The sequence below is a fragment of the Varanus komodoensis genome, unplaced genomic scaffold (assembly GCF_004798865.1).
Source record: "Varanus komodoensis strain SLA01 unplaced genomic scaffold, ASM479886v1 scaffold23, whole genome shotgun sequence".
Taxonomy (NCBI): Eukaryota; Metazoa; Chordata; class Lepidosauria; order Squamata; family Varanidae; genus Varanus; species Varanus komodoensis.
The window spans coordinates 12684377-12710296 of NW_025335627.1; the positions used below are offsets into that span (position 1 = coordinate 12684377).

At 41.8% G+C, this 25920-nt stretch overlaps 1 protein-coding gene across 9 annotated transcripts in view; it reads left to right on the plus strand.

Annotated features, from left to right (window-relative positions):
• The window catches only part of FN1 (fibronectin 1), a 79791-nt gene that overhangs the window by 15454 nt on the left and 38417 nt on the right, over nt 1-25920 (plus strand). For all 9 annotated transcript variants that reach the window (XM_044431718.1, XM_044431719.1, XM_044431720.1 and 6 more), the window contains exons 10-24: nt 1316-1492; nt 1654-1806; nt 4371-4499; nt 8206-8349; nt 14258-14379; nt 15711-15888; nt 16725-16901; nt 17607-17735; nt 17850-17939; nt 18814-19008; nt 19679-19951; nt 21032-21298; nt 22820-22914; nt 24210-24378; nt 25095-25181. In XM_044431718.1, coding sequence (XP_044287653.1) covers nt 1316-1492; nt 1654-1806; nt 4371-4499; nt 8206-8349; nt 14258-14379; nt 15711-15888; nt 16725-16901; nt 17607-17735; nt 17850-17939; nt 18814-19008; nt 19679-19951; nt 21032-21298; nt 22820-22914; nt 24210-24378; nt 25095-25181 — 2385 coding nt within the window. The remainder of the gene's footprint in view (nt 1-1315; nt 1493-1653; nt 1807-4370; nt 4500-8205; nt 8350-14257; nt 14380-15710; nt 15889-16724; nt 16902-17606; nt 17736-17849; nt 17940-18813; nt 19009-19678; nt 19952-21031; nt 21299-22819; nt 22915-24209; nt 24379-25094; nt 25182-25920) is intronic.

Here is a 25920-nt window from a genome sequence, read left to right on the forward strand (position 1 = left end):
TCTATCCGTTGTGAGCATGTGGCTAAATGTTCTGCTGCTCTGCTGTTCACCAGCAACTAACGTGCACTGCGTTTTGCAAGATTTAATGCTAGTGAGCAAAGGGCTCCCCTTGAATGGGTAATCTGAAATGGGTTAGCTGTTGCCTCCAACCTAAAATAGATTGGACTTCTCCCTCTTTTTTTAAAGCAGCCAAGGACAGAGATATTTCTTGGTACACATTTGCTGTCCTGGTGTTATAGTGGTCCAGCCATCCTCTCAACTTTTTTTCACCCAGTCCCTAGATGAGAGCACAGAAAAGTCTGCTTCCTTACTGAAAACAGGAAGGGGTCTTAAGAAGCTGCATCTCTGGAACATCAGAGAAAAGAAAAGCTGGTGGCTCTCTGAACTCTTGAAGTGGCAGGGTGGCTTAAACGCTGAAGCAGAATTGTGTTACCCACATTTACCAGTAAATATTTTTGTCCCGCATTTACCATGCAGAAGGAGAATTACTTTTGTTTTTGTGAGTCGTTATATGTATAGACTACATCTGTAAAATTCTTTGCAATTTTATTCCACTGTATCCTCAAAGCAGCCCTACATGGTAGGCTGTTGTGAAACTGTGGGTCAGTTTCCATGGGCTTAAGTGTCCCCATGGAATGTACCCCAGTGAAATCCCTGTGGATACAGTAGCAGAGAGAACAAAATGTGCAACCTCCATCCCATCCCCAGATAAAATTACAGCTTCCAGCAATAATACTTCTGAGTATCACACACTGAAAAAAGTGATAGTAAAAAACATGGCTGGATAGCTAATGCTTTCTCGGGCAATTTAGGGGGGAAAAAACAGAAAAGCACTAATTGCAGGAAAAGGAAGTAGGAGGGAATGTCCAGGTGTACTGGAAAATATGTATTTAGGTCCCATGTGTTTCAAAATAAATCCTCCTCTGGGGATGCTCTTGAATCACAGTTCTTAACCTGGGCTAATAGCATATCATAATTTGGGTCTTGTGTAGCTTTGTCTGGAGAGACACCTCAGCACATTTTAGTTTTCATATGACTGTGGACATATGTTTGGCTGAGGTAGCTCCAGCTGTTGAGATGCTTTGAACTGTGTACGCATGTGTATGAACTAATCCTGAGATGAAAAGAATCTAATATTTAACTAGCAGATCTCTCAGAGTTCTCTGTATTGGACAGGACTGTTATATATTCATTATCAAGCATGTCCCAGCTGTTGTAGTAAGGTGGTATGGAGATGACTGTTGATGCCTGACAGCTTTGGTAAGGATCTAGGCCAAGTGGGGCCTTCTCTTGAATGGCTTTTGCTTTCTTGCAGTCTTAGTTCAAACACGTGGTGGTAACTCCAATGGTGCCCTATGCCATTTTCCTTTCCTTTACAACAACCGGAATTACACTGACTGTACTTCTGAGGGGCGAAGAGATAACATGAAGTGGTGTGGAACCACCCCAAATTATGATGCTGATCAAAAGTTTGGATTTTGTCCAATGGCAGGTATGTGGACTATATTATCAATGAGCATTCCATGCAAAGACATCTGGCTCACTCAGAATGAAAATTCACGGAAGATTGCCTTGTTATTTTGCTTAGTGTAAAGTACAGCAAAAGCAAAAACAAGCCCCTACAAATGCATCTCACTCTTGTTCCCTGAACAGCTCATGAGGAAATCTGCACAACCAGTGAAGGTGTCATGTACCGTGTGGGAGATGAATGGGACAAGCAGCATGACATGGGCCATATGATGAGATGCACTTGCGTGGGAAATGGTCGTGGAGAGTGGACCTGCACACCCTATTCCCAGCTCCGAGGTACTGTGGTTTGCTTCGTGATGAACCTGAGGTGACAAATTACGTTCTGTATGATAGAGCTTACCCCAAAAAGTGTGGTGTGTGCACAAGCTAGTATATGGAGAAGGGAATTGCGATAGATGATCCACAAATACAACAATTTCCTCCTCTTGTGTAGCTGGTAATCCTTGCACTAGGGAAGAACATCCCATTGGCCTTAGAAAGAAGAGATGCTGGTTCAGTGATTTGGCAAGGCATCTCTACAAAATGCTGGCATACAAGTTTAATGGTCAAGGCTTTTCATTTTCTACAGACCTTTCTTGAGGAATATAGTACCTGATAGAAAATCTCATTTCTTGGAAATCTCAGAGGCTCTGAGGCACAATCTCCCACAGCAATATCTTAACCTCTTATTCACTGCCTTGGCTTGGTTCAGACCATGTTGGCCTCTGGATGGGGAGGGAGGGCAGTGTAGTCACTGCCATTTTTGTGACTGTGGCAGCCCTTTTGCATGCTGTCATGATAGTGTAAATTACAGGACTGTCCCTACCTTCCCTCTCCAGTGGTACATGATAATCCTTGCAGGCCATCAAGCCTATGGATGGTCACAGAGGAATGTGAAATAAAGCTATGACTCTCAGTATGCACACATGACAAAGAGGGTGGAAATGCAGCCATTACCTGATCGCTTCTCTACACCCATTTTCAAAGCACGAGTAGGGAATGTAAGCTTCTCAGATTGCGCTCCTGCCATTCCTCTTCTATGCTGCTCCATCCCTTGGAATGGTGACTGATTTTGTCATCCAGACCTGCACTCTTCATTTTCCCCTACTGTCGTCTCTGAACTTGCAATTTGTTTTTAGTATTTGAAGCCCAATAAACAAAGAGCATATAACCCTCCTGAATTTCTGAAACCGGAGGAAGTGTGCAAATGAAGTCCGTGCATGTTAATCTGTCTAAGCATCATCTGAGAAACTTTAGTGCAGCATCCTTGGTCTGTATCCTTTTGGTAACATGTCGATAAAGCCTCCTTTGGGAGAGTTTGACAAATTGAAAAGCAGCTGTGGAACATGCCATGGCTACTTTGCTCTTCTTTAGTGATTTTTTAAAAGACCACCTGGGTAGAAATCTCTAATCTGTAGGAAAAGTAGGCTGAGCATGCTATTGAAAGTCCTTTGGAGCATGAGTAGAGAAGCACTTAGGCAGCATGAAAGGTAAATAAAACTTTAAGGGAAGAGTGCTCATAGCTGATTATCCTACATTTGGCTTACACCCGTGGATTACATTCAGAAGAAGGAGGGGGTGGAAGAAAGATGACAGAGCTGCTGCTGAAACTGGATATAATTTAATGGGACAGGCAGCCTACAAAGTTTGTCATAAACTCTGCAGCTAAGATGCAGCCCAGCTCCCTGTGTTTGTATTGTGGAAGTATAGACACCTTTAGTGATCACTCATTGTACTACTCTGCCACGACAGGGCTACTCCTGGAATTACTAATTACTTTGACATTTCTTCATGGCCATTCAGAATTTATGCCTATTTTATTGCTATTAAGGGATCAAAATTAATTTCATGCATCCTAAAAGAACTGACAGATAGCACAAGGAGAGGTGTGCTTTGGCTTTTCAGGAAAGAAACTACAGAATAGAGCATCTGTCCTCCGCTGGGGGCCCTCTAGATGCTTTGGACATCAAACAACCAGTAGCAGGGCAGGGATGCTAGAAAAAGTAATCCAAAGCATCTGGACAGCACCCATCCAGGAAAAGCTGGATTAGAGCATTTTTATGAACATTCAGTATCATTTGTAACTACTGGGTAGTCGGTCTCAGTACCAAATAGGCATAAAAAAGTGATGCTACCAGAGAGAGTGCAAAATGAACATACTCTTCAAGACTTACTTTGTGCCTTGATCTTTTAACTAAATCCTTGAATACATATGATAGTGAACTCACAGCTGAATAAGGTGTTTGGAGAATCCAGCATTTTATAGAAATTGCAAACCATGTAGATGTTATTTTCTGTATCAGAATCTCTGTGCCAGGAAAAATGCAAACTTGAGTCATGGGGTATATTTTAGTCAGATCCTAGATACCTACTGAGGAGTTAGTGCATGCTTTGAATCCAGCAGTTCCCTTCTACATATATATTGCCCTTTAATTTGTAGAAGGGGCTTGGATCCAGCAGAAATTGGCATATTTTCAGGGGGAAAGACTATCTATCTATCGCTTTTCTAACCCATCCACCACTAGCATCTTGGGACAGCTTACAATAAAAAACATAAATAAAAACCAAAAATAAATCAATATTGATGAAAGTAATCTCTCCTTCTGTGATTTTCCTCTGCATTTATTCCCCTTCTGTGAATGGAGGAATGCAATTGGATCCAGCCTATTACATTTGCATGTGGTTGCCTAGGCTGTAGAAGACAGTCGTCATGTGAAATGCCTGGCTACATGAAGTTCCTGCCTTTTTGCTATTCTTTGGAAAAACCTGAGCATCACTCAGTGAACAACATGTTCTGCTGCAGCCAGTATTTGTTCAGAGTAATCAATGGGACAAACAAATGTGTTTGTTTCTTAAATCAGACCAGTGCATAGTCGATGGGATAACCTATGATGTTAACCAGACCTTCCACAAACGTCATGATGAAGGACACATGCTGAACTGTACGTGCTTTGGCCATGGCCGAGGAAGCTGGAAATGTGATCCTGTGGGTAAGTTCATTCAGGTTTTTGCTAAATGGCAACTAGCATGATAAGTCGGGTTGAATAAGTGGACTAATATAAGGAGTTAGAAATATGGCCAGTCTATCCTTTTCAGAGTGTTTTCTGCTGTTATCAGTCACCAAGTATCCCTGGGCAGGATTCTCCTAATTTAACTTAATTTAATCCCACCTCTCACAGTATTTGGATGCAGGGCTTACAGGTCCCATTTTATACACAACTCTCCGTGCTTGCCCTTCTGAATCGCAGCCATTAATTATCTTTAATTAAGACATATTCTCATGTGGACAAGGTGTTATAAAGCATGCCAACATCAGCTCATGCAACCAAATATGCTTTTCTGTTTATTTTTGCTGTAGCCAGTTCAAACCCGATGTCTGAGAAATTCAAATAATGCCAAATCTGGATTCTTGATGATCTATAGGGGCACTTAACAGTTTTTAAAATGTTCTTGACATACCTAGCTAGGCATCCTCACAAGGCTCTGACTAATCTCTGTTTGCAATTATACCAGTGCCAAGAGAGGTACAATTGTATCTTTTTAAAGCCTAGGGGCAGAGATTCATGATTTCTGACCACAGACCTCTTGGACAAAACAGGCTTTTCCAAAACATTCCCTCTGACCCATCAGGACCTGGAAACCTGCCAGTCATCCAGTCAGGATGAAATCTGGGGCCTAGTCCCTCGTATATTGTTCCAGGCCTAGTGTATTGTTCCTGCTTTCATATGCTTTCAGCCAGGTTCATGAGCTGTTGGTCAACCAGGCAGCTGCTCCTTCCTCAGTTCTATTTTTACTTCAGATCTCTTTTAATCTGTGGAGAATCTTATATGGTTCACTTTGGTACAGAAGAGTGAAAACACAGTTTGAAAATTTTATCATGAAATCTTCTGTTCTCTTGAACCAAAAATAAAAAAAGAATGAGAGACATTTCTAACAAGTATTGTCTTACCTGAGTTTAAGCCCTTTTTATCTGGAGTTTATTATACTTTGCTAGGACTAATACAGAATGGTTGAGCTGTGTTAACAGCATTCCTGAACTTAGCCATAATCAAAACTATTTCTTTCTAAGAATGAGCAGGTTCCTTTTCTGGCGCACAAAGCTCCCCAGATTCTGATTGAGTGATGATACCTAGATGTTTGATCTCTGATTAATTAATCCTTAGGGAGCTTTTATATTTATTTTTCTAGCAGTACTTCCCAGAGTACTAGTAAAGTTGTTCTCTAAACTTTCTGCAGAGATTCACCCAGCTGTGTCCTAAAGAAGTTTAGTTAATGTGAGCTTGTGAAAAATGGTTTCTTGAGAAACAGAGGTGTTTACTTAATTGAAAATGAACTGGGAAATTTTGTAAATGGAGGTGGGGCTTTATCATCAGTTTTGCTCCAATGGAAGTTTTAGTTTGCTTCTAGTTAAATGAATTAATAAAGTTCTAATCTATGTTACACTAAAGTAAATTTGAAGGCAGGTCACCAAAGCTAACACAATTACTTATAATTTCAGAGTCAAGTTTTTTTCTTAAATCTGTTGCTCTTGGTCTAGACTGGAATTACAGAGACCACAAATACGCTCTCTTCAGTGGACTGCGAAATAGCAGAAAACAAACTCTAACATTTACAAGAATAAACATAGCTGGCCACCGCCAGGAATGCTGAGCAGTGGCGTGGAAACAACAGGGCAATGGCAGTGACAAACTGCATGGTAAACTGGGGTGCCCTGCTCATTTTGAGCAGCAGATGCTACTTGGAGCTACTTTCAGTGCTGCATGAAGGGTATTGTAGGCCAATAACAGGATTTTAAAAAGTTAAACTTTGTGTGTAAGTTAAACAAAGGTAACTGCTTGTGTGAGAAGGCTGCAGTCTGGTCAAGAGGAAATGTGAGGCATTAGTTAATTCTCAGTGTCATAAGCTTTTAAAACTTTTGGCTTATCCTAAATATAATCAGTGCCTCTGATACTTGCGTCCATGTATAAACTAAAAGTTTGCAAAAGTTTCCAGTTTCTTTGAGTGTACAGCCTTCCTTGCTCCCTTTCCATGTAAGCAAAATGTTCACAGACCTTTTGCTATCACTCGGTGTTTCCTATGATGTATAAATAAATACCAACAGGATATATTCTTCTAGAGCCAGTGTGGGATCTCTCTAATTGAGGTTAGGGAGTAGATTATTGTGTTCAAATTGACCATATTAGATTGTATGTATGCATAACTTTATCCACCTGTATCTTTTCTCTTGTCTTGTCCATTCAGACCCTATCAAGATGTTCAGAAAGAACTCTTGTAACTGTAAATGAAGGCTTCTAGTTGGATGGTCAAAGAGTTTACTGAACTTCTGCCTGCTGCTATCACCAGCAACAAAACAAACAAAACCAAATAAAGTTCAGAAACTGCCTCTTTTTTCATTTTGTGTCTTCAAAAGGCCTCCTTCATGTTGAGATGTGAAAGGATACTCTGCCCAGAGATGAGACTGGAACTTGGTTCCAGAGAGGAGATTGGCCGTTTATAGGATCAAGAGAAGCTTGTACATGCTCAGACATTAATATGCGTGACTAGCACTGAAAACTGTGTATCTCTGGGGATTCTAGCGCCCACCCAGAAAGACAGACATGGCTTTCTTTGCAGTTAGAAGCTGAGAGCAGAGAGGTCTGAACACCCTTGTGGAGATCAGGGTCTGTAGGAAAAGGAGTCGAGCAGCTATCTTCCGCTGATTGGAGGTTGCCCACTACACAGTATCTTTTTGTGTTGTCTGCCAAAGCAACAGTAGCAGTAAGGAATAACCTATGGGGATACCGCAGAGTTTATTCTCATAGTGGCTGAAGAGTGGAGAGTGTGGGTTAAAAAGGGCTTGGTGTGAGGAGTGGGCTGTTCTTTATGACCCAGGTATCATTTTGACAGTGCACTGAACATCAGATTCATTTGTCTAACCTTCACCTTTGGGGAGTATTTTACACAGGAGAGCATTTGACCCCTCGAACCTTCACCTGACTGTGCACAGATCCAATAGCACTTTATCACCTGATTGTGCAGGATGTGTCCTCCAGCTCTTAAATGCACAGACCATCCATTTTCAGCAGGCAGCAGTGAAATGCAGTAATGCTTCACCTTTCCCTCTTTTCAGCGAGGGGAGAGGCCAAAGAAGCACTGAGGGAGAAGGGGCCTCTTTTTTCCTTTACGCTTTCCTCAGTAGGAAAAAAAATGAATTGCTTGGGGAAACTCCAGCTGCTTTAAATCTTCCAGTTCTTGTTTTCTGGTGTAGCTCATGCATGTGGCAAAGAAAGTAGGACTGCACTGGTGAGGAACATTTCACCTGCCACATCTCTGCTGTTCGAGCAGCTGTAAGGTGCCTGCTAGTCATACAAATGGGTCACCGTGTACCAAGTAAGATTTGTTTCTGATGGATCACACCCCAGTGGAAGTGCTAGCCCAGCAACCTTGGGCTGTAGCGGAGTAGCTAGGCCTGTCTCATTACCATGCTCCCTGGCAGGGTGGTGGGTAGGTGGGAGCCCATTAAAGCCAAGTCCATGAAAGAACAAGCAAAGCGCTCTCATGATACATCAAAAGCAGGTTGGAGTCAAGCTCATGTACCGATTTGAAGGAGCCACGTGGGAATATGGAAAGGGACTTGCTTAATCTGTGAACCTGAGGAGCCCCATGCTTGAAGTGACCTTGAAATAACACCTTTTTCTCTTGTATTCTTGATTTTAGACCAGTGCCAAGACTCAGAGAGCCACGCCTTTTACCAGATTGGGGATTCATGGGAAAAGCATGTTCACGGTGTCAGGTACCAGTGCTATTGTTATGGCCATGGCATTGGAGAATGGCACTGCCAGCCTTTGAGTACATACCCAAGTAAGGATCCCTTTTTTAATTACCTGGTGCATATCTTTTGAGCAGCTTTTCTTGTATGTGATTCTGTGTGTGCAGTACTATGTAAAGACCTGTGTCTCTGGCACAGAATTGGGTTTCATAAGAAGCTTGTCTTTTACAGCTTTAGTCACATTTTAACCAGAGAGCAAGAGAGGGAAAAAGTAAAAGACCAACACATATTCAATGAGACCCCGTGCAAGAATCACCTTACATGCATTTCACACTGTTTCCACTTAATTATGCTTTTTGGCTCCCATGTTTAGTCATAGGGCTTTCCTTTCACATCAGTGTAATTTTAGTGGAAGCTTAGCTTTATCGATTTCCAAGGTAATTCTAAATTTTACCTAAAAACACCTTACTTCCCTTTAGTTTTCCAGTTTCTTGTTCTTGCTAATTCTCATAAGTGATAAAACATTTTGCTTGGCAGAGTTCCCATGCTTCATAAAGTTTCACTTTGAAGGAAAACTTGTCTGGTGATATTTGGCATGGAGAGACAATGAAGCATAAAACCTCACTAGCTGATTTTTTATTCTGTGGAAGAATGAAAATCGCAGGAGTTCTCCCTAATCTATAGTTCAGTTTTTTAGCCTCAGTGTTCTACTAGTTTTCAGTCTGTCTCATTAGCTGATGCATATTTTAATTGTAGAATGATTGCAGCAACCAGAACTATTGCCATTAGTCTTGTTAGTGTATCATGCCTGTCACAATCAGTTCTCTAAACAAATTTGTTTGAACTGTCCTGTGATTGACCTCCAGGAACTCTCCATAGGCATGGTCAACATAAGTGTGTTTGTTCTGCTTTGTCCATGACATGTACATTGATAAGGGAAGCTATCAAATTAACCTTTGTGCTTAACAACTGCATTTGCAGGTTTTTAGTTCTTAGGGTTCACAGAGGAGTATACCTGTAATGTCTAAAAGTAGATTATGGCATACTGGTCCCACAGAATAAATCAGGCATGAGTAAACAAGGGTTATTGCTTCAGGGTGGCAATTCTGGGACATGAACCATGAAATAGCAGATTCTTTTGTCAGCAGATGATGTTTATTTCTTAGATACGTTTTGCTGATGAAATATTAGGCGGCATTTGACATGAATGCTGAGATCCTGTATGTAACTCATATGCTTGCAGATTGTTACACTAATTAAGATGATGCAATAAATTTTTGTTAGGGCAGGCATTTTGTTAGCAAGGGAATGGTGAATTGTGTTGCCAGAAAGTTCAGAAAAGTAGTTAATTCCACTCATTCCAAGGCAGGGTAATCTGTGCATCATTTTTTCACATACTGCTCCAAACAGTCCAGAGCTAGAGTGAGCTGCAAGCAAAAGACAGGAATGAGCAAGCTGCATTCCACCAGGTTGTGAGCCATGTAGATAGCTCACCTGCCTGAGTGATATGGAACTAAGCAAAGACACATAGAAACAGCGAGTCAGAAGGGGTCTCCCAAGCCATCTAGTCTGACCCCTGGCTCCAGCTGGCTCTGCTCATGACATGCCCGCCATGTGTATGTCTAGCCTATCCCTGAACACCCTCACCGATGGGGCTTCAACTAAATCACATGCTGGAGGAAAAACAAAATTGGTCAAACAAAATGAACTGGGTTGCAAACTAACGTTTCTTGGATCAAATTCTGAACATCAACGTGAAGCTTAGCAATCAGATTCTGAGAATGAGACAAATCCACGTGCCATGTTTCCATGGAAGATCACGTTATTGGTGCACAAAACCACCCTAATCAGTATCATAATGTGACATTGTGGTTGCCCCTGATGGCCCTGAGCTGTTACCAAGACAGTGCAACCACTGACTTCGGCTTGCCACTGCCACTCCTGCAGTGAGGCTGCTGCCCCAGTGCTGTGGAGGCAGTGCTTCCAGGGCTGCAGAGATATTGCCACTTAGCCTTCCTGCCCAATAATCCATTACTACTTAGTCTAGGTTTTTCTACACTTCTGGCATAATAACCTTGGCCTCATTTCTTTTTCTGTGAGGATTAACATGCAGTGGTGAATCAGTGTAACTTCATTCAGAGTTTGAATGCTAAAGTCAAGATAAAATCACTCCGAAGTTTAAACGGTGCTTCTACATTCGAACTTCCCATGCAGTGAAAAAAACACAGTCACTGTGTCAATGCATTAATATAACATTACTAACATAAATTCTAATACAATGATGCCTCATACTTTGAACTTAATTCATTTCAGGAGGCCATATTTGATGTTTAAGTTTATCGAAAAGAGTATTGTTTAGGATCTGGAAACGGATTAATTCACTTTCCATTATTTCTAATGGGGAAAATTGATTTGAACTTTGAACAATTCAGAGTTTGAACAGCCTCCTGAAGGAATTAAGTTTGAAGTATGAGGCGTCACTATATTTCAAGACACTGACATGAGTGGAATAGAGCTACTTTTTTCCATGTGTTTTGAACTTGGTTGTAGATAACTGTGAGTTAGACCTTTTACTGCATTTGACTACTAACCATTGCAAATAATATATCTAAAAAAATCATGTGATAACACAAAATGTGAGTCAAATTAATATTTCACCTGCACAGTTATCACAATAGCATTTGGAGTGACTGCATGAATATGTTCTGCTGCCTTAGCAAAGAAAACTTTTTTATGCAGCTCACAATATGACAATAGCCTATAAATCTTCACATAAATTCTTTTACTTTGCAAAAATGCTAAAATATACCCCAAGAACTGCTTTTTGACAGGCAAAGTAAATAAATAAGTAAGTAGATCCTCCCTTTGTCTCAGACTCCAGATACGTAGCCTCAGGTTTCTTAAGCCTACCGATATCTTCCCTTCAGGAAGGTTGTAGGTGTAGTTTGAAAATGTAACTTTGTAAGTGCAGTAAAGCGATGGTAAGAATTTCAAGATAATGGGATCTTTTAATTATTCACTTTAAACAAACAGTATTGAGAACTGAGAACTAGATAAACTATATCATGTTTATCTAATTTATCAACTTTGCTTCCAGGAAAAGTGAAACTATCAGGTGATAGATTTTTAGAGCCCAACAGCTCTTGCCATGGGAATGGCATGAACACTTTTTCAGCATTTTTCAATTGAGCATTTTAAATTGCTCTTAGTGTTTTTAATGTTGTTGCTTTCATGTTGCTTTAATATGGTTTTACATTTGATTGTTCCATTTGTATGCTATTACTCTTGTGTTTGCTTTGTTGTACACTGCCTTGGCAACTTTTCTGGAAAGGCAAAAGAACAATTATAAAGCAAACAAATTTAAGCTTTGCTTTGTGAGCTGCATGGAAGTAGAGATCAGCAGAGGACTGGGTCCCATTCTTACAAATTTAGCAGGAGAAAATTGGCAAAATGTGCACTATTCTAAATTGATGCAAGATGTGAACACTTCTACACTGAGAGATTTATATGAAACTAAAAAAAGGAAAGAAGTAGCTGCCACACATATGCAATAAGTTTATTTCTTTCTTAAACTAGTATCTGGATTTTCCGTTAGTTGCCCTGAGGCCAACTAGCAACGTTACCAGTACACATTACATTTCATACATAGTTTAGTACAAAGTCCTAGAAAGCACCAGAGTGATCCCACAGACAATCATGCTTGATGGGACATTGATGAGAAGATTTTGGCCCTTCCCATGACTGTTTTGAGTTAACAGCTCTTCAGTGGAAGCGAGAAGGGTGGCATCAGTGGTAGAACATAGAAGACAAACTTCCTTAAGCTGCAGGTTCTTAGAGCTAAAGTGAGCATTAGCAAAGGTGTCTTGGACAAGTGGATTCACAGTTCCATAGAGAAACACATGGATGACCCCAGAGAATTGGCAAGTGCATTGCGCTGAAACACCCTGGGATGCCTTGCTTCTGCAGGCAGAAGACTCATCTCAGGGTAACAGCTCTGGGGTAGAAAGTCAGAAATAGCCAGTGTTGATTTGGGATTGTTTACCTGTAGAAAGGAGACTCAGTACCACACCTGGAGGGTGGATTGTGGTCTACAGGATCTGAAATGAGTTCTGCTGCCTTCAAAGGTAATATTAGCCTGAGAGAAACAGCACATTCTGGTCTATCTGGAAGGAAAAAGTGAGACCCAAACTTTTGGGTACCTTTGGTTAGCTTTTGAAATCCTGCTTGCTGAGCCCCAGTCACTCTCATCTGGCTGTTAAAACAAACACCTTGTGGAGCAATGTGAAATATGTCTGCCCTCAGAGGGGGAGCCAAGGCCTCTCTTCGATACAAGGCTGAAGGTAAATGTGTAAGTAAATCAAACAGCCTCATTCCTGAGGGTCTTCTGGGGAGTTGGGCTAGCTTTGAAATGGTTTCAGCTTTGTGTTTATGGAAGCTTTTTAAAGTGTCCACAGGTATGCTTGTCCTACAGTTGTCTAAACAAGTTTGCAAAGGAAAACTTTTTTAAAAGTTTAAAAGGAAGAATTTAATTGCTGAAATAACAGAGGTGCCCCCAGAGTCAGATAGTTGTTTGCCGAAGAGCTGTGGGAATTGCTCAGGAAGTGCCACGGGCTGTTCAAAAGTTAGACAGAATCAGCTTTTAACTGGAAATAATTATGCAGGTGCTTAAAAAAGAAAAAGGGGAAATGTAGAACATCAGTAAAACTAAAAACAAGTGCTACCAGCTTGATATTTTTGAGTGACCTCAGCCAGTCACCAAGGGTCAAACTACATGCTACATCAGTTGTATAATTGGAGCTACATTTGGGTTTTCAACAAAATTAAAAATAAGCTACGTGTTGTTGCGGGGGTGGGGAGACTGCAACTGCAGCATGAAGGGCTTTAGCCTTCTCTCCTCAGCTGCAGCCTGGGAAAAATCCTGCCCTGCAGTGAGTCATATGAGAAGCAGTTGCTGGGGCTGGTTTCTGAGAGGGGCTAAAGGGTTAGGCCTTCCTTCCATGTGCTGTGGTCCTGGCGACCCTCCACCGTACACTTACTTAAGTCTTTAAATCCCGGGCATCACTGCTAGCTCAGCAATTAACATAAACATATTTTGGCCCGATGCCTCAGCCCAAGTCTGGCTGTAAAAAAAGGGAGTCCTGAGTTCTTGGAATAAAAATGTGAAAACAGATCTGGTGAGAAAGTTCATATTCACGTTCTGAGAACTGATGTATAGGATGCATGTGGAAAGTCCTCCTCTGTGTTCTCACATGGCAACCGTCCTGTATCTTGTTTAAAGAGCCAATGAAATGAACCAGTTCCTTTGCATCTGGTGTTCATGCTTTAGCATAGCTTCTCGCCTGTCCGAGGGTCAATAAGATGAAAAGGTGTGCAAAGGGGACACGGCATTGTGTAAGAGTCCTTAAAACAAGATGCCAGGTCATGTTGGATGCTGCATAGCAACGCATTCTGCTTTCTCTCCAGATTTCGTCTAAACTTATCTGAGGGGCACATCAGATGTTCTGGTCTTCCTACTTAGAAAGTGTGCACACTAAGAAAACACTAGGAAGCCACCTGCTGTTGCAAGTGGATTAGTAAGCCTAAATTCCATACTGCATGAACAGATTCCCTCTCCTCCAGAGCAACCATGGGGGACATATGTGTGGCTGTGCAGTGGGAGGGGAGGACCTTTGCATTAGTGGCTTCCATTCAGCTGAAAGAAAGGTTTAAAGCCATAATGTTTGATTCAGAAGATCATTGCCAGAAAACACATGTGATGTGTTTTATATCACATGCTTTCACAATAACTCAGAATGATACTGTGTCCTGTGAAGTGTATTAAATTAAACCTAGTCCTCATACTACTCTAGCATTTTGATGGATTACAATTCTCATAGGCCCACTGGTCCAAAAGCACATTGCCGGAACCTCCGTCACGGGGAGGAACCTCATTGTTAGATGCAGTGAAAAGAAGCACAGATTAAGGTCTAAGTAAACTAATGCAGAACATTTCCATCTTAGGTTCCAGTGGTCCTGTCCAAGTAATTATCACAGATGTTCCAATTCATCCTGATTCTCATCCTGTCCAGTGGGTTGCACCCGAATCCTCTCACATTGCCAGTTACATACTCCGCTGGAAACCAGTAAGTACTTCTATTTTATAGAGCAGCTTTTTTCCAGACTGAAAATTCAGAAGATTGCTGTAAAACAGAAGCAAGCAGTTTGTAACCACAGTCTATTATGGCAGTACCAGAGAAGTAATGTATATTCTAGCCTTAAATTCACCTAACACTTGACTACATGTCCTGCTGTTCTGCATATCCTACAAGCATGGTCTGAAGCAAGAGGGTGAACAGGTCCTCTCCAGGTCCTCTCCAGGTTCTTCTCATGATCCTTTTTAATGGGAAGGGTGAGAACAGAGAGGGCATGTTCTCACGGGGGTAAAGGGGGCACATTACCACATGGCCCTTCCTGTTTTTCCTGCGCAAATGAAGCTGCCTCAGTGCAGGGCACTTGTGCTGGTCTTATTGCCATGGAAACAGGGATGATTTCCCTTCCCTTGTTATGAGTGAGGGGAAAATATTTGTTATCAGATGCCAAACGTCAGCCGAATCTGACTGACTATGGGCAGTTGTGGCATCACTTCATTCACTTTGTGATCCATCCTTGACCCCTTTTCAAGCTGAAAAGAATGGGGTGAAAGCTGCTATTGAGCAGGGCACTGAACTGCCGGAGGCATGCGCATTTCCCTGAGCAGAAGGCATTGCTTAGGTTTTCATGCTTTTTGAAAAGCCTGTTTCCATTTGGCACAACCTGGAGCCCTGTGCTCAGCCTGCCCCTGAGCAATGCATTGCCCTGACAGAGGAACTAGAGTCAGAGCAGGAGCTCATGGAGCCCGTCACCTGTGCTGCTGGGCCCACCTGGAGTCGTGGTGCGGGAGTTCACTGGATGTCAGTGGAAGGATTCTCTCTATGGCAAGCGGCCAGGGCAGCTCACAGACTAAGGGGCCTGAGCCCTGTCGCCCCTGAACTGAAACCTTACACAGTGGCCATTCCAAGGATCATGCTTTCCCTTGGAAAGGGTTACCAAGAACAGCAGAGTTTGCTGTGAGCACCCTAAAGGGAAATATGTCATGTGAACTGCTACCTCAGACATTCTGTTTTGGATGTGTTGAGTCAGAGTGTTTTTGTTTGGCTCGTTTCTCTGCTTGTATTAGGTTTATATTCCACCTTTCAGCTAACAGATTATGTAAAATGACAGTGGATCACTGACAAACAACATGTTTAGAATGAGAAACCCGAGCCAGCTGGGCAGGAGGGGACAACCCAGCTTGAGCAGAAGCAAGCATCCAGCACATTTTTGCTTGCCTTGAAATCCTAGTCAAGGATCTATGACTAGTCAAGGATCTATGACTATGCAGACTTCTGCTGCAGATGTGTTCTTAACCTGATATCCACTACATTTTTCCTTTCAGAAAAAATCCAGGGTGCCATGGAAAGAGGCCAAAATCCCAGGCTATTTGAATTCTTACACTATCTCAGGCCTCAGACCTGGTGTACTTTATGAGGGGCAGCTTATTAGTGTGCAGCATTATGGCCAGAAAGAAGTCACCCGTTTCGAATTTACCACCTCTAGTACAACTGCTGTTTCAAGTAAGTGATATTGCAAAAGGGGAATTCGGCTGCAAGTGCAAGCCATGGGCTTCTGTGACCCCTTTCATTCGTGCTCATTTTGCTCCTTTTCTGGTCTCTGAAGCTTGTTACAGCATCATTTAGAGCTTCTGCTAGCATGCATCCGCCTTATGTGTGGTGTTGTCCTTGCATTGACACTAATGTCGTAGAACAGATGTACCAGTAAAAGCGACAAGCATAAGTCTTAATTCAGGTCCTTATGCAGAAGTTATGTTCTTCGTTTTGTCCCTGTCCAGAATCAAAGAGCGTGTCCACATGGGCACTGTGAAGAGGCATTGTCCAGCTGTCCATATTTAATTCCTTAATGGATTTTCTAGTAAGCCAAAAGGAGGAATATGTGGTGAGAAAACAGAGGAGGGATACAAATTGAAATTCAGATCCTCCCATAAAATTCTGTGAATGATGCTGTTGCAATTGCCTTGTCTGTAAGAACCCAGAGTTCTGCCTGAATATATTCCTGGCTGTTTAAATGCACTCCATATTTAAAATGTATCTGTCCCTGTACATACTGTTTTTAATTATTGTTACATGACTAAGAGTCACAAAATGTGCCCATCTATCATATTTTGACATTGATTGTATTTTCCCCCATGTACTTTTGTGAAATTCTGAACATGCTGTATTCTTTGTGGTATCAGCTTTTAACTACTTGTTTTAATTTACAAAAAGAAAATTTGCTGCAAAAACCTGTTTTTGCATAAAGTAAAAAAGTAACAGAGGAACTTGCTTTTGATCTCTTCTTGTTTTCCTTCTGAGAAAATGCTGCCCTCTTATGCCTTGATGTTTTTGCTTTGCAGCTAGTCGTGAGGCAGGTGAAACAACTGCTCTACCTTCTGTGGTATCCATCTCTGAATCTATCACAGAAATCACGGCCAACAGCTTTGTGGTTTCCTGGGTCTCTGCATCAGACACCGTGTCAGGATTCCGTGTGGAATATGAACTGAGTGAAGAGGGTGATGAGCCGAAGTATCTGGGTAAGGTATCTGGCTTATCAAAGGAGCCACAGCCTTGGATGGGATACATACAATTAATTCTGTTACAGCTACAGAGTTTGTCTAGCATGACAACTGCTAATCAAAATCCAGCTTTCAAGAGCAGAGATAGTGGGATTATAGAGTGCTTGCTGAACCTACTTACAGTTGTATCTGTTGGCTACAATTAGGCAAATTATGCAGCTAGTTTCTTGCCAAGTGACAATTTCACTCCATTAGTTCTGAAGTGCCTAATGAAGGTGAATCATATGCTCAAGAATGATTGCTGCAGAAGTCATTCATTTTTACACTAAATGTGTGTGGAATTGGAACCTTCAGTCTTACAGACCTGATTATTTTCATTATGAATTTATTTTGCATATGTTGAATGACCAAACATTCCAAAAAAACTGAGCTAGCAGATGCATATCCAGGCAAAGTGTCAGATAACATGCTGACCAGAGATGAGTTTTAGACCCCACCCCACCCCAATAATCCCTCTCCAGATCAGAAAAAAATAAGCAGAAGTCATTTAACATGACTTGTTACCACTGAAATCTGATTTGGATTTTTTAACTTAATGAGACAGGATGATCTCTAATGATACTCCAGTTTCCTTGCTCCTATAATCATTTTATGTACTTATGTAAAAGAACTTTTACGAACACATCACAAACCTTTCCAATTTGTCTTTTCTTCTTATTCAAGATCTTCCAAACACTGTCAATTCTGTAAGCATCCCCAACCTGCTTCCTGGTCGCAACTACATAATCAAAGTCTACCAGATTTCAGAAGAAGGTGGGGAAAATCTAATCCTGTCAACCACCCAGACAACAGGTATGTTTGTGCACACCGTATCTGGCAGGCATGGCGACAAAGTTCCCTCCTCAGATTTCGACCTTTCCCGTTATGTGATACGGCTTTCTTATTTGTTGTTGTTTCCTTCAACAGCACCTGATGCCCCTCCTGAACACACTGTAGAAAATGTTGATGACACATCAATCCTTGTGAGCTGGAGCAGACCAGAAGCTCCCATTACAGGTTGGCCTCATTTGCCTGTGTTTGTTTTAAAATTTGGGCCAGGTGCTTGTTGGTTGGTTTTGGTTGAGAGTTGAGCACAGAGCAGTATAGCTTAAGGCAAATTGCCTATTTCAAGGGTGGAAAGGGCATACAGATTGACCTGTTTGTGGCAGGAGCTAGGTTTCTCCTTATTCGTTTCAGGCTTGCAAAACAACAGTCTCTTTGCAAAATAGCTCTTCATTGCAAATTCACAGCTAACAAGTTACAACAACCAAAATACTAGTCTCCATGCATGAACAAAGTGATTAGTTGAACCCAAACTCAAAACTGCTTTTCAGTAAAGCTGGGCTTCGTTCCTCTGGGTGGGTTCCTCTGGAGAAGGGCCATCCTCCAAGACCTATACCAGCCCTCCTAACTGGGTAGTTTTTCTACCCCAAGGCTGTGTCGTGGGGACCAGACAGGGCATGGGCTTATCTTCCTCTTTTCCTTTGTCCCCTTCTCTTCCAAACTCTGTCTGTTCACATGGTTAGTCTGAGAATCTGGGGCAGAGGTTCTTGAGACAGGCTCACCATCTTCCTCCCCTCCCCAGTTCCCACACCCCTGCACCTCCTTCACAGTCCTCCTCAGAAGAGCTGGTGCACCCCTGACCTTGGAAAGCTTGCCAAGAATAACTAACTGTCCAGTCTATTCCCTGCAGCCTGTCTAATTGAAGCTGAGGATTGGGTAACATTTAGTTCATGCCTTTCTTCTTAACATGTATCTTATGTGGGTTCTATTAGTAAAATCTATGCAGGACCAAATAAGGACTTGGTAGGTTCGTCATAGGAGTGAACAGATTTTCCATTCTGCTCTGTCAGGTACAGCTGTGTTGACCACACATTTCCATCCATACTAGGTTACCGAATTGTCTATACTCCCTCTGTGGAGGGCAGCAGTACAGAACTCAACCTGCCCGAGTCTGCGACCTCAGTGACTCTCAGTGACTTGATGCCTGGGGTTCAGTACAACATCAGCATTTATGCTGTGGAGGAGAACCAGGAGAGCACTCCTATTTTTATTCAGCAGAAGACCACAGGAGTGCCCCAGCCAGGTGAGAACACAGCATGTATCACTGGCTTCTAGGCATCTAAAATGATTTCTCAGCTGCCTTTCCTACAGCTTCAGGAATGAAAGGTAACGAATTCTTTCTTCTCAGGCTCATTCCCAAGCCATGCATTTTATAAGCTGTCTTTCTGCCCAGACATTTGGTGTGGCCTGCACACATGTCCTTCCTTCTGGACTATAAGCACGCATTGGATCTATTAGGACTTGTGGCTTTTTTGTTAAAATTTGAGCCCCTGAGGGATGCACATATGTTAGGTCTTATTTCAGAGAATGAAAGATTTTTGTTTCCCAGTTACTTTTCTGTTTTCTACTCTTTCTCTCCTGGTGTGTTAGGGACTTGCTAATATACCCCATTTGCCAGTGAACGGTGCTTCGTTTCTTCCAAAGTTTGGGTGCTGGGTAAAGAGAGGTGATGCAAACTACAGCTTCTGCACTTGCCACTATTGTATGCTCTAAAGTTTCATCTCCAGTGAGAGAATTTTAATGGATTATCTCCAGAGTTTCCAGAAACACTGAAAGATGTTAATAATAAATGGGTCAGAAAGGAAAGGGCAACTGTGATAATACAGTGTCAGGATTACCTTTTTCCTTATGCAGCTCATACTTTATGCAGGCACTATTGCAATTCAATAAACTTTCTACATCTTTTTGGTTAGATACAATACCTGCCCCCAAAGATCTGCAGTTTGTGGAAGTCAGTGATGTCAAAGTCACCATCATGTGGACGCCCCCAGACAGTGCAGTGACCGGCTATCGCGTAGAAGTAATTCCAGTTAACCGCCCAGGACAACATGGGCTGAGGTTGCCTGTTACTAGGTACTCCTTTGCTGAGGTCACAGATCTTTTGCCTGGAACAACCTATCTTTTCAAGATCTATGCCCTAGGACAAAGCACAGAAAGTGAACCATTGACTGGAGAGCAAACAACCAGTGAGTATATTTCCTTTATCTCAGTTTAGGCCTTGACTCCAAATGCACCCTGCCAGAAATTCCATCATTTCACTTTTTTAAATTAATATTTAGAAATTTGGGAGTTAGAGGCTAGGCTAAGCCAACTACACATTTTAGGGTATGTGGTGCCTTTATTGTTCAACAGTATGTCTTACTGAACTTGAAAATCTTTTTTCAGGACATTAGATTTTAAAACTGTTTAGTAGGCCAGGATTTTAAATCAAATCCTGTGTGTGCATGTGTATGTTGGCACTTGCACATATCTCTTTAGTGTATGTTTTCTTATTACAGCTGCAATCTATAACTTGCAAAATGCTCATTAATTCAGAGGCCAACATGCTTTCATTAAGAATAAACCAGTTTTGCAGTCCACTGTGCCAAGCATTACATTTCTATTGTGTGCTTGATTCTTTCCCCTCAGGCTTAAGGAAGCAATGGCTGGGTGGGCAATTCCACCTCAGGCACTGTCAGTAATGGGACCAAGTTCACCATAAAGAACTGGGTTGTGTGAAAAGCAGGGCATGCAGAAGGTGTTGCTGAAGCCCATTAAGGTTTCAAATTGTAGCAATTAAAATAATTGAGCAACTGCTATCAAAAGCAACCATACTGTTAGGAAGACAGATGAACATTCTGGTAGGAAACCTATGCACACTTTCAAGGGGGTGACCCTCCACTGAAAGTGGTGGGGTTCCTTCTGGATAAACAAAGATTGGCCTTTATGTGTCTATACCCCAAATGCTACTGACTTCAGTAGTTGCCATGGGATTCACAAAGACCTTGAGGAGAAGTGGACATCCATTCCTCTAGTTAGACTTAACCAGAAGATGACCTGGATACTTAAGTCTTGGTGGAACCTGCTACCAAGCTGCCACACTCATTACAAGTCTTTGAAGCAAGGCCTGGATTTTGTCTGTAGAATAGCCTGTAGCAGTCTGTGGAAACTAACTAAGCACCAAGTCATAATAGCAGGATGAATTAATGGTCTGAAGTGTCTGCTCCATGCTTTCTGAAAGCAAGAACAAGGGTTTCCTAAAAGGGTTGCTTGGCTCTCTTTTCCAGGAATCGATGGCCCATCCAACTTGCGGTTTGTCAATCAGACGGACACCACTGTGCTGGTGACCTGGAAGCCCCCCCGTGCTCGTATTACAAATTATCAACTTAAAGTGGAGCCCACAACAGGAGGACAACCCAAACAGTACAATGTGGGAGGCTTTGTCACCAAATACCCATTGAGAAACCTGCAGCCTGGGACTGAGTACACAGTGTCCTTAGTTGCTGTCAGGGGTAACCAGCAAAGCAACCCAGAAACAGGAAGCTTCAGAACTTGTAAGCATGGGGAACCCTTGATTGTTGTTTCACTTAATCTTTCAAAAACCAGTCTTGTGTGAAGTTTCAGCTCAGGAGGGTTGGCATCTGCAAATGTTAAATGACAGGCTTCTATCCCTGAAGGTGGTTAAATAAAGGTTGGAAATTTCCAGCCATCTCCATCCCATGTTCTGAAAATCTAACAGTGCCGAACATCCTTCATTGTCACTTGAATACAGAAATGTCTTCCTGTTTCTGATCTCTCTCCAGTGCCTGAATTGAGGGAGGAAAGATTGGGGCCCCTTAATGAAAGTCACAGAATCTGCCCTGACTTCCCCTAATTTTGAACCCTCCTCCCAATAAGCATTCTGAACAGGAGCAACTGTGTTATACTGTATATGACAGATAGGGGGCAAGCTTCTGCCCTGGAACGCTGCCCTGCTTAACACTTTAGGAATCATTGACTAATTCTTCTCACATATACGTATAAATAGATATGAGAGTACAGGACATTTTGTTTTTATGAGTACCTTGAAGTCTGATGATTACATGCTCAGCAAGAAAAATCAGCCACCGCAGCCATCCCTGAAGTGTCTGATTGGCTTTCCCACTCCCCACTGTAACTGTGAGCCATTTTAGGCTTACCAGGGCTTTTTAAAACACTTTTCTTAGATCAGAAAGACTGAGCATGTACTTGGCATTACTGTTCCCTGTTTTCACAGGAACAAGCAGTTCTTGTGATGCCTCTGCAGGGGCTTTGTAGGATTGCCTGGTCTTTTTTTTAAATGTGCAACAAATTGTTCACATGTTTAAAAAGTTTCTTCCTGCTGTTGTCTAACTATGCAAAATTGCAGTTGCACAGCTCTGAGGTTCGTAGCTTCAGCTGTGGCAAAGTCCAAGGAGAGGCCTGCTGCCAAAGGCAGCAGATGCCAACCCCAGACGTTGCACAGAAGGGGCTCTAAACATTTTTCTCTCTTTGGGTGGATTCTTTTTAAGCTGTCAGGACATGGGCTGTCAAGAAAAAACAAAAGTGTGATCCTTAGCTGTAAAAAGGGGGTTTGGGGAATGCAAACCGCTTTGTAGCAAGATCCTTTAAGAAATTCTAAAAACCCTAATCCTAGCCCTACTCCAACCCGCAGGATGGTCTTTAGGCAAACTGCAGTGCTTTCTGTGCTTTCTACTGAAACTCTCCACATAGGCCTCCTCAATGATTTTCCAGACCTCCCTAAGGATGCAAAGCACCACAGGGGGATTTTGTTCAAAGGGTTTGTAGAGTGGTGCCTCGCTGCTTTGAAGCTTTCAGGTATACCTAATGCTGCTTGTTTCATTTTTTAGTGAAAAGATATTTTATATAAATGATATAAATATTTAAATATTAATAAAATAAAATATTAACACAGAAGCTGCAGAGAGAAACTCAAGAAGACCAATATAAAAAGCAATCTGTTGCACGCTCATATCTCTATTTGTGTTAAGTGTCTTGATATTGTTAAATATTATTGGTGTAGAATATATGCTCTGTTTTTCCATTTCATTTCCCAGTGCAACACACAGGCTCAATTCCTCACTATAACACTGAAGTAACTGAGACATCTATTGTCATTACGTGGACACCTGTGCCAAGAATTGGGTTTAAGGTAGGGAAACAGCCTTCCTTTCCTCTCCACCACCACCAGTAACATGTCATGTATGGTTTACTCACAGCAGTCATGGAAGCCAAACTCATTCAGTGGGAAGGAAAGGATCCAGGGTAGCAATTGTATTGGGTGCCATGTTTGAATGCCGCATTTCAAGACTACTGAGACAGATTAAGGGTAAAAGGAGATTGTGGTCCAAAAGAGCTACTGAAATCAAAGCAAAGTCTCACACTTACACTAAAATGCTATGATTTTTAAGTATACTTGTATCCTGCTTCTCAAACAGAACAGTTCCCAGAAGTAGCTATTACGTTTAATTTACAAAAGAAAAAAGCCACATTTAAAATAATACATCTAGTTAAAACAAAAAGGCAGGAATGCAGCAATAAAGTCACACACGTAAAGACTTCAGATGAAATGAGATTGTGAAAATACTGTTTTGCATTTAACGTCCTCAACATGCAACCTGGTGCCACTATTAAATCATCTGTAGGGCTTGCAGGGCTTGTGCTAAAAGAAATCTAAAATGAATTCAAAGAAAACTCTTAATTTTGAGCCCAGAAAGAAGACTTCTGAAACAATGATTGGGCACTGTAATGCTTAGTGTTTCCCAGGCTTTGATATACAGTTAACATGTCTGTGCTTAGGAAGACATGGAAAATATGGAATGAAGGCATTAATGTAGAAATGAGGACTGATAGGAATGCAAAGGTAACAAGAGCAAAGAAGCCATATCTTCTGCACACAAAAAACCCATTTAGTCCCATGAATACAGAGCTCCACAGAAGGATTTCCAATATCATTCTTGTTTAGCAAGATAGTGTCCAGATCAGGCAGCTTCCCTCAGTACATTGTTATGCTACAGCTTAAGAGTAGCTGCAATTAATGCCTAATATTTTACTGATAGAGACACAAAACATTCCCCCCTTCCTTTCCATTTTCCTTTCTCACCATTAGCTCTGTTGAATTTAATTCCCCAATCACCTCTAAAAATTTTCTCTGAAATCATGAGGATTCAAATACCAACTTCTGTAGAAAGAAAAGCTGAGATCCTCAGAAAGCTGAGATTTACTTTGCATGTCCTCATGCAGATTCCAGCTTTTGATAGGTAGCATTAGCCATGGAAAACTATGGCAGCCTTTAACATACAAGGGTATGTACCCTGGGTTGTGTCCAGTGTTACCTTACCTTTGGTTCCATTTATTACAATGAATCTGCTCTAACACAAACATTGGATTCATTCCTATACAAGTCACAGCTGAAAGTAAACAATTCTTTCTTTTTTCCTCCTATAGCTGGGTGTGCGACCAAGCCAAGGTGGAGAAGCTCCAAGGGAAGTAATCTCCGAATCTGGGAGCATTGTCATATCTGGCCTGACTCCTGGTGTGGAATATATCTACAGTATCTCAGTTCTCACAGATGGTCAAGAAAGGGATGCTCCTATTGTCAAGACAGTAGTTACACGTATGGCTTGTTCAAAGTTTCATAATATGACCAATAATATTCTGTGACCTGAGACCCCAAAGTCAGTTTTTCCCTGAGTACAGTAAGGGGAATTGTCCTGGAGTAAAAGGGCTTCATGAGGCAAGTCAGGCAAATGCGAGGACCAGTGGAGAGCGGGGTGTTCCCTCGTCGCTTACAGATCATGTGACCTCATGATCATTTTTACTGCTGGCATGGGTCTGGTGTGTCCCCTGATATTCTGGAGGGCCTTCCCACAGGGAACAGACCACCATGAGCTGCCACTGAAGGGAGCAGCGGTTCAGCAGCACAAGGGAAGTTGCATGGAGTAAGTTTAGAGGGCAAGTTCAGTTAACTGCCATTTTTGCACTGCATTTATGTCCCACCTTATTTCCTCTTGTGGGGATCCCAAGTCCACTTACATAGGTTTCCTCCACTCCAGTTTTCCACATCTTACCTTACCCTGTGAGGTAGGTTAGGCTGAGTGAGTGACTGGCCCAAAGTCACACAGTGAACTTCATGCCCAAGTAGGGACTAGAACCCAGATCTCCTGGATTTCCAGTTTAAAATCCTAACTACCATGTCAAAGTGGCTCAGGAAATAAATGTTGCAAGCTAGAAGAGTGGGTCTTGGAGGACTTTTCTCAGTTCAGGAGTTAAATTTTTAAAGAACAAAATAATCACTGTTAAATCTTAAACCATTTATCTTATTTCCTACAGCACTGTCACCACCGTCCAACTTACATCTTGATTCTAATCCTGACACGGGAATCCTCACAGTTTCTTGGGAAAGAAGCACAACTCCAGGTATTTCTATCACTCTTTCAACTGCCCAGGGATCCTGTTCCAAATAACTCTCCACTCCTTAATTAATTATGTTCGCTGACATTTCCAGTGTTGTTGCTAACCAGATTCTGGTTATATCTGTTACATTTTAAATTCTGGTATGGACGTTACCTGACCAGAGGATATACCACTTTGTAGAGCATCTCAGTTTTGAACAAAATCACACCATTAAAAGGCATTCCCTTAAAAGCAGTCTATGACATGGTTTGCATGTCAGGTTGGCAAATTGTGGATTAATTAACCCATGATTTGTGGGGACATGTGGAGCTGTTTCTGACTTGAATAAACAACCTGCAAATGCCCTATTCATAGGTTGTTAGCATGATGTCTGAACCCAGACACTGAGTTGTTTATGGGTTTAAGCAATCAAGACTTACCGAATGGGTTGTTGTTGGGTTAACTCAGGTTGTTTATTCAGGTGGAAAGAAGTTGTGTGTTACGCACATCCTGCAAATTATAGATTAACTAACCCACATTTTTCCACTGTGATATGCAAACTGATCCATCATTTACAGAATGAGATGGGCTGCTTGCTTTCTCTCATGCAAGTGATTGCTCCCTAAATTATTATTATTTTCTTCTTGCCCACCAGGTCTTCAAACATCTTTGATAAAAAACATCTTTAATTACTGGATTTCACAAACTTTATTTGGTGGTGATGCTTGATTCTTAGATGAGAGTGATGGAAAAGTAGTATTGA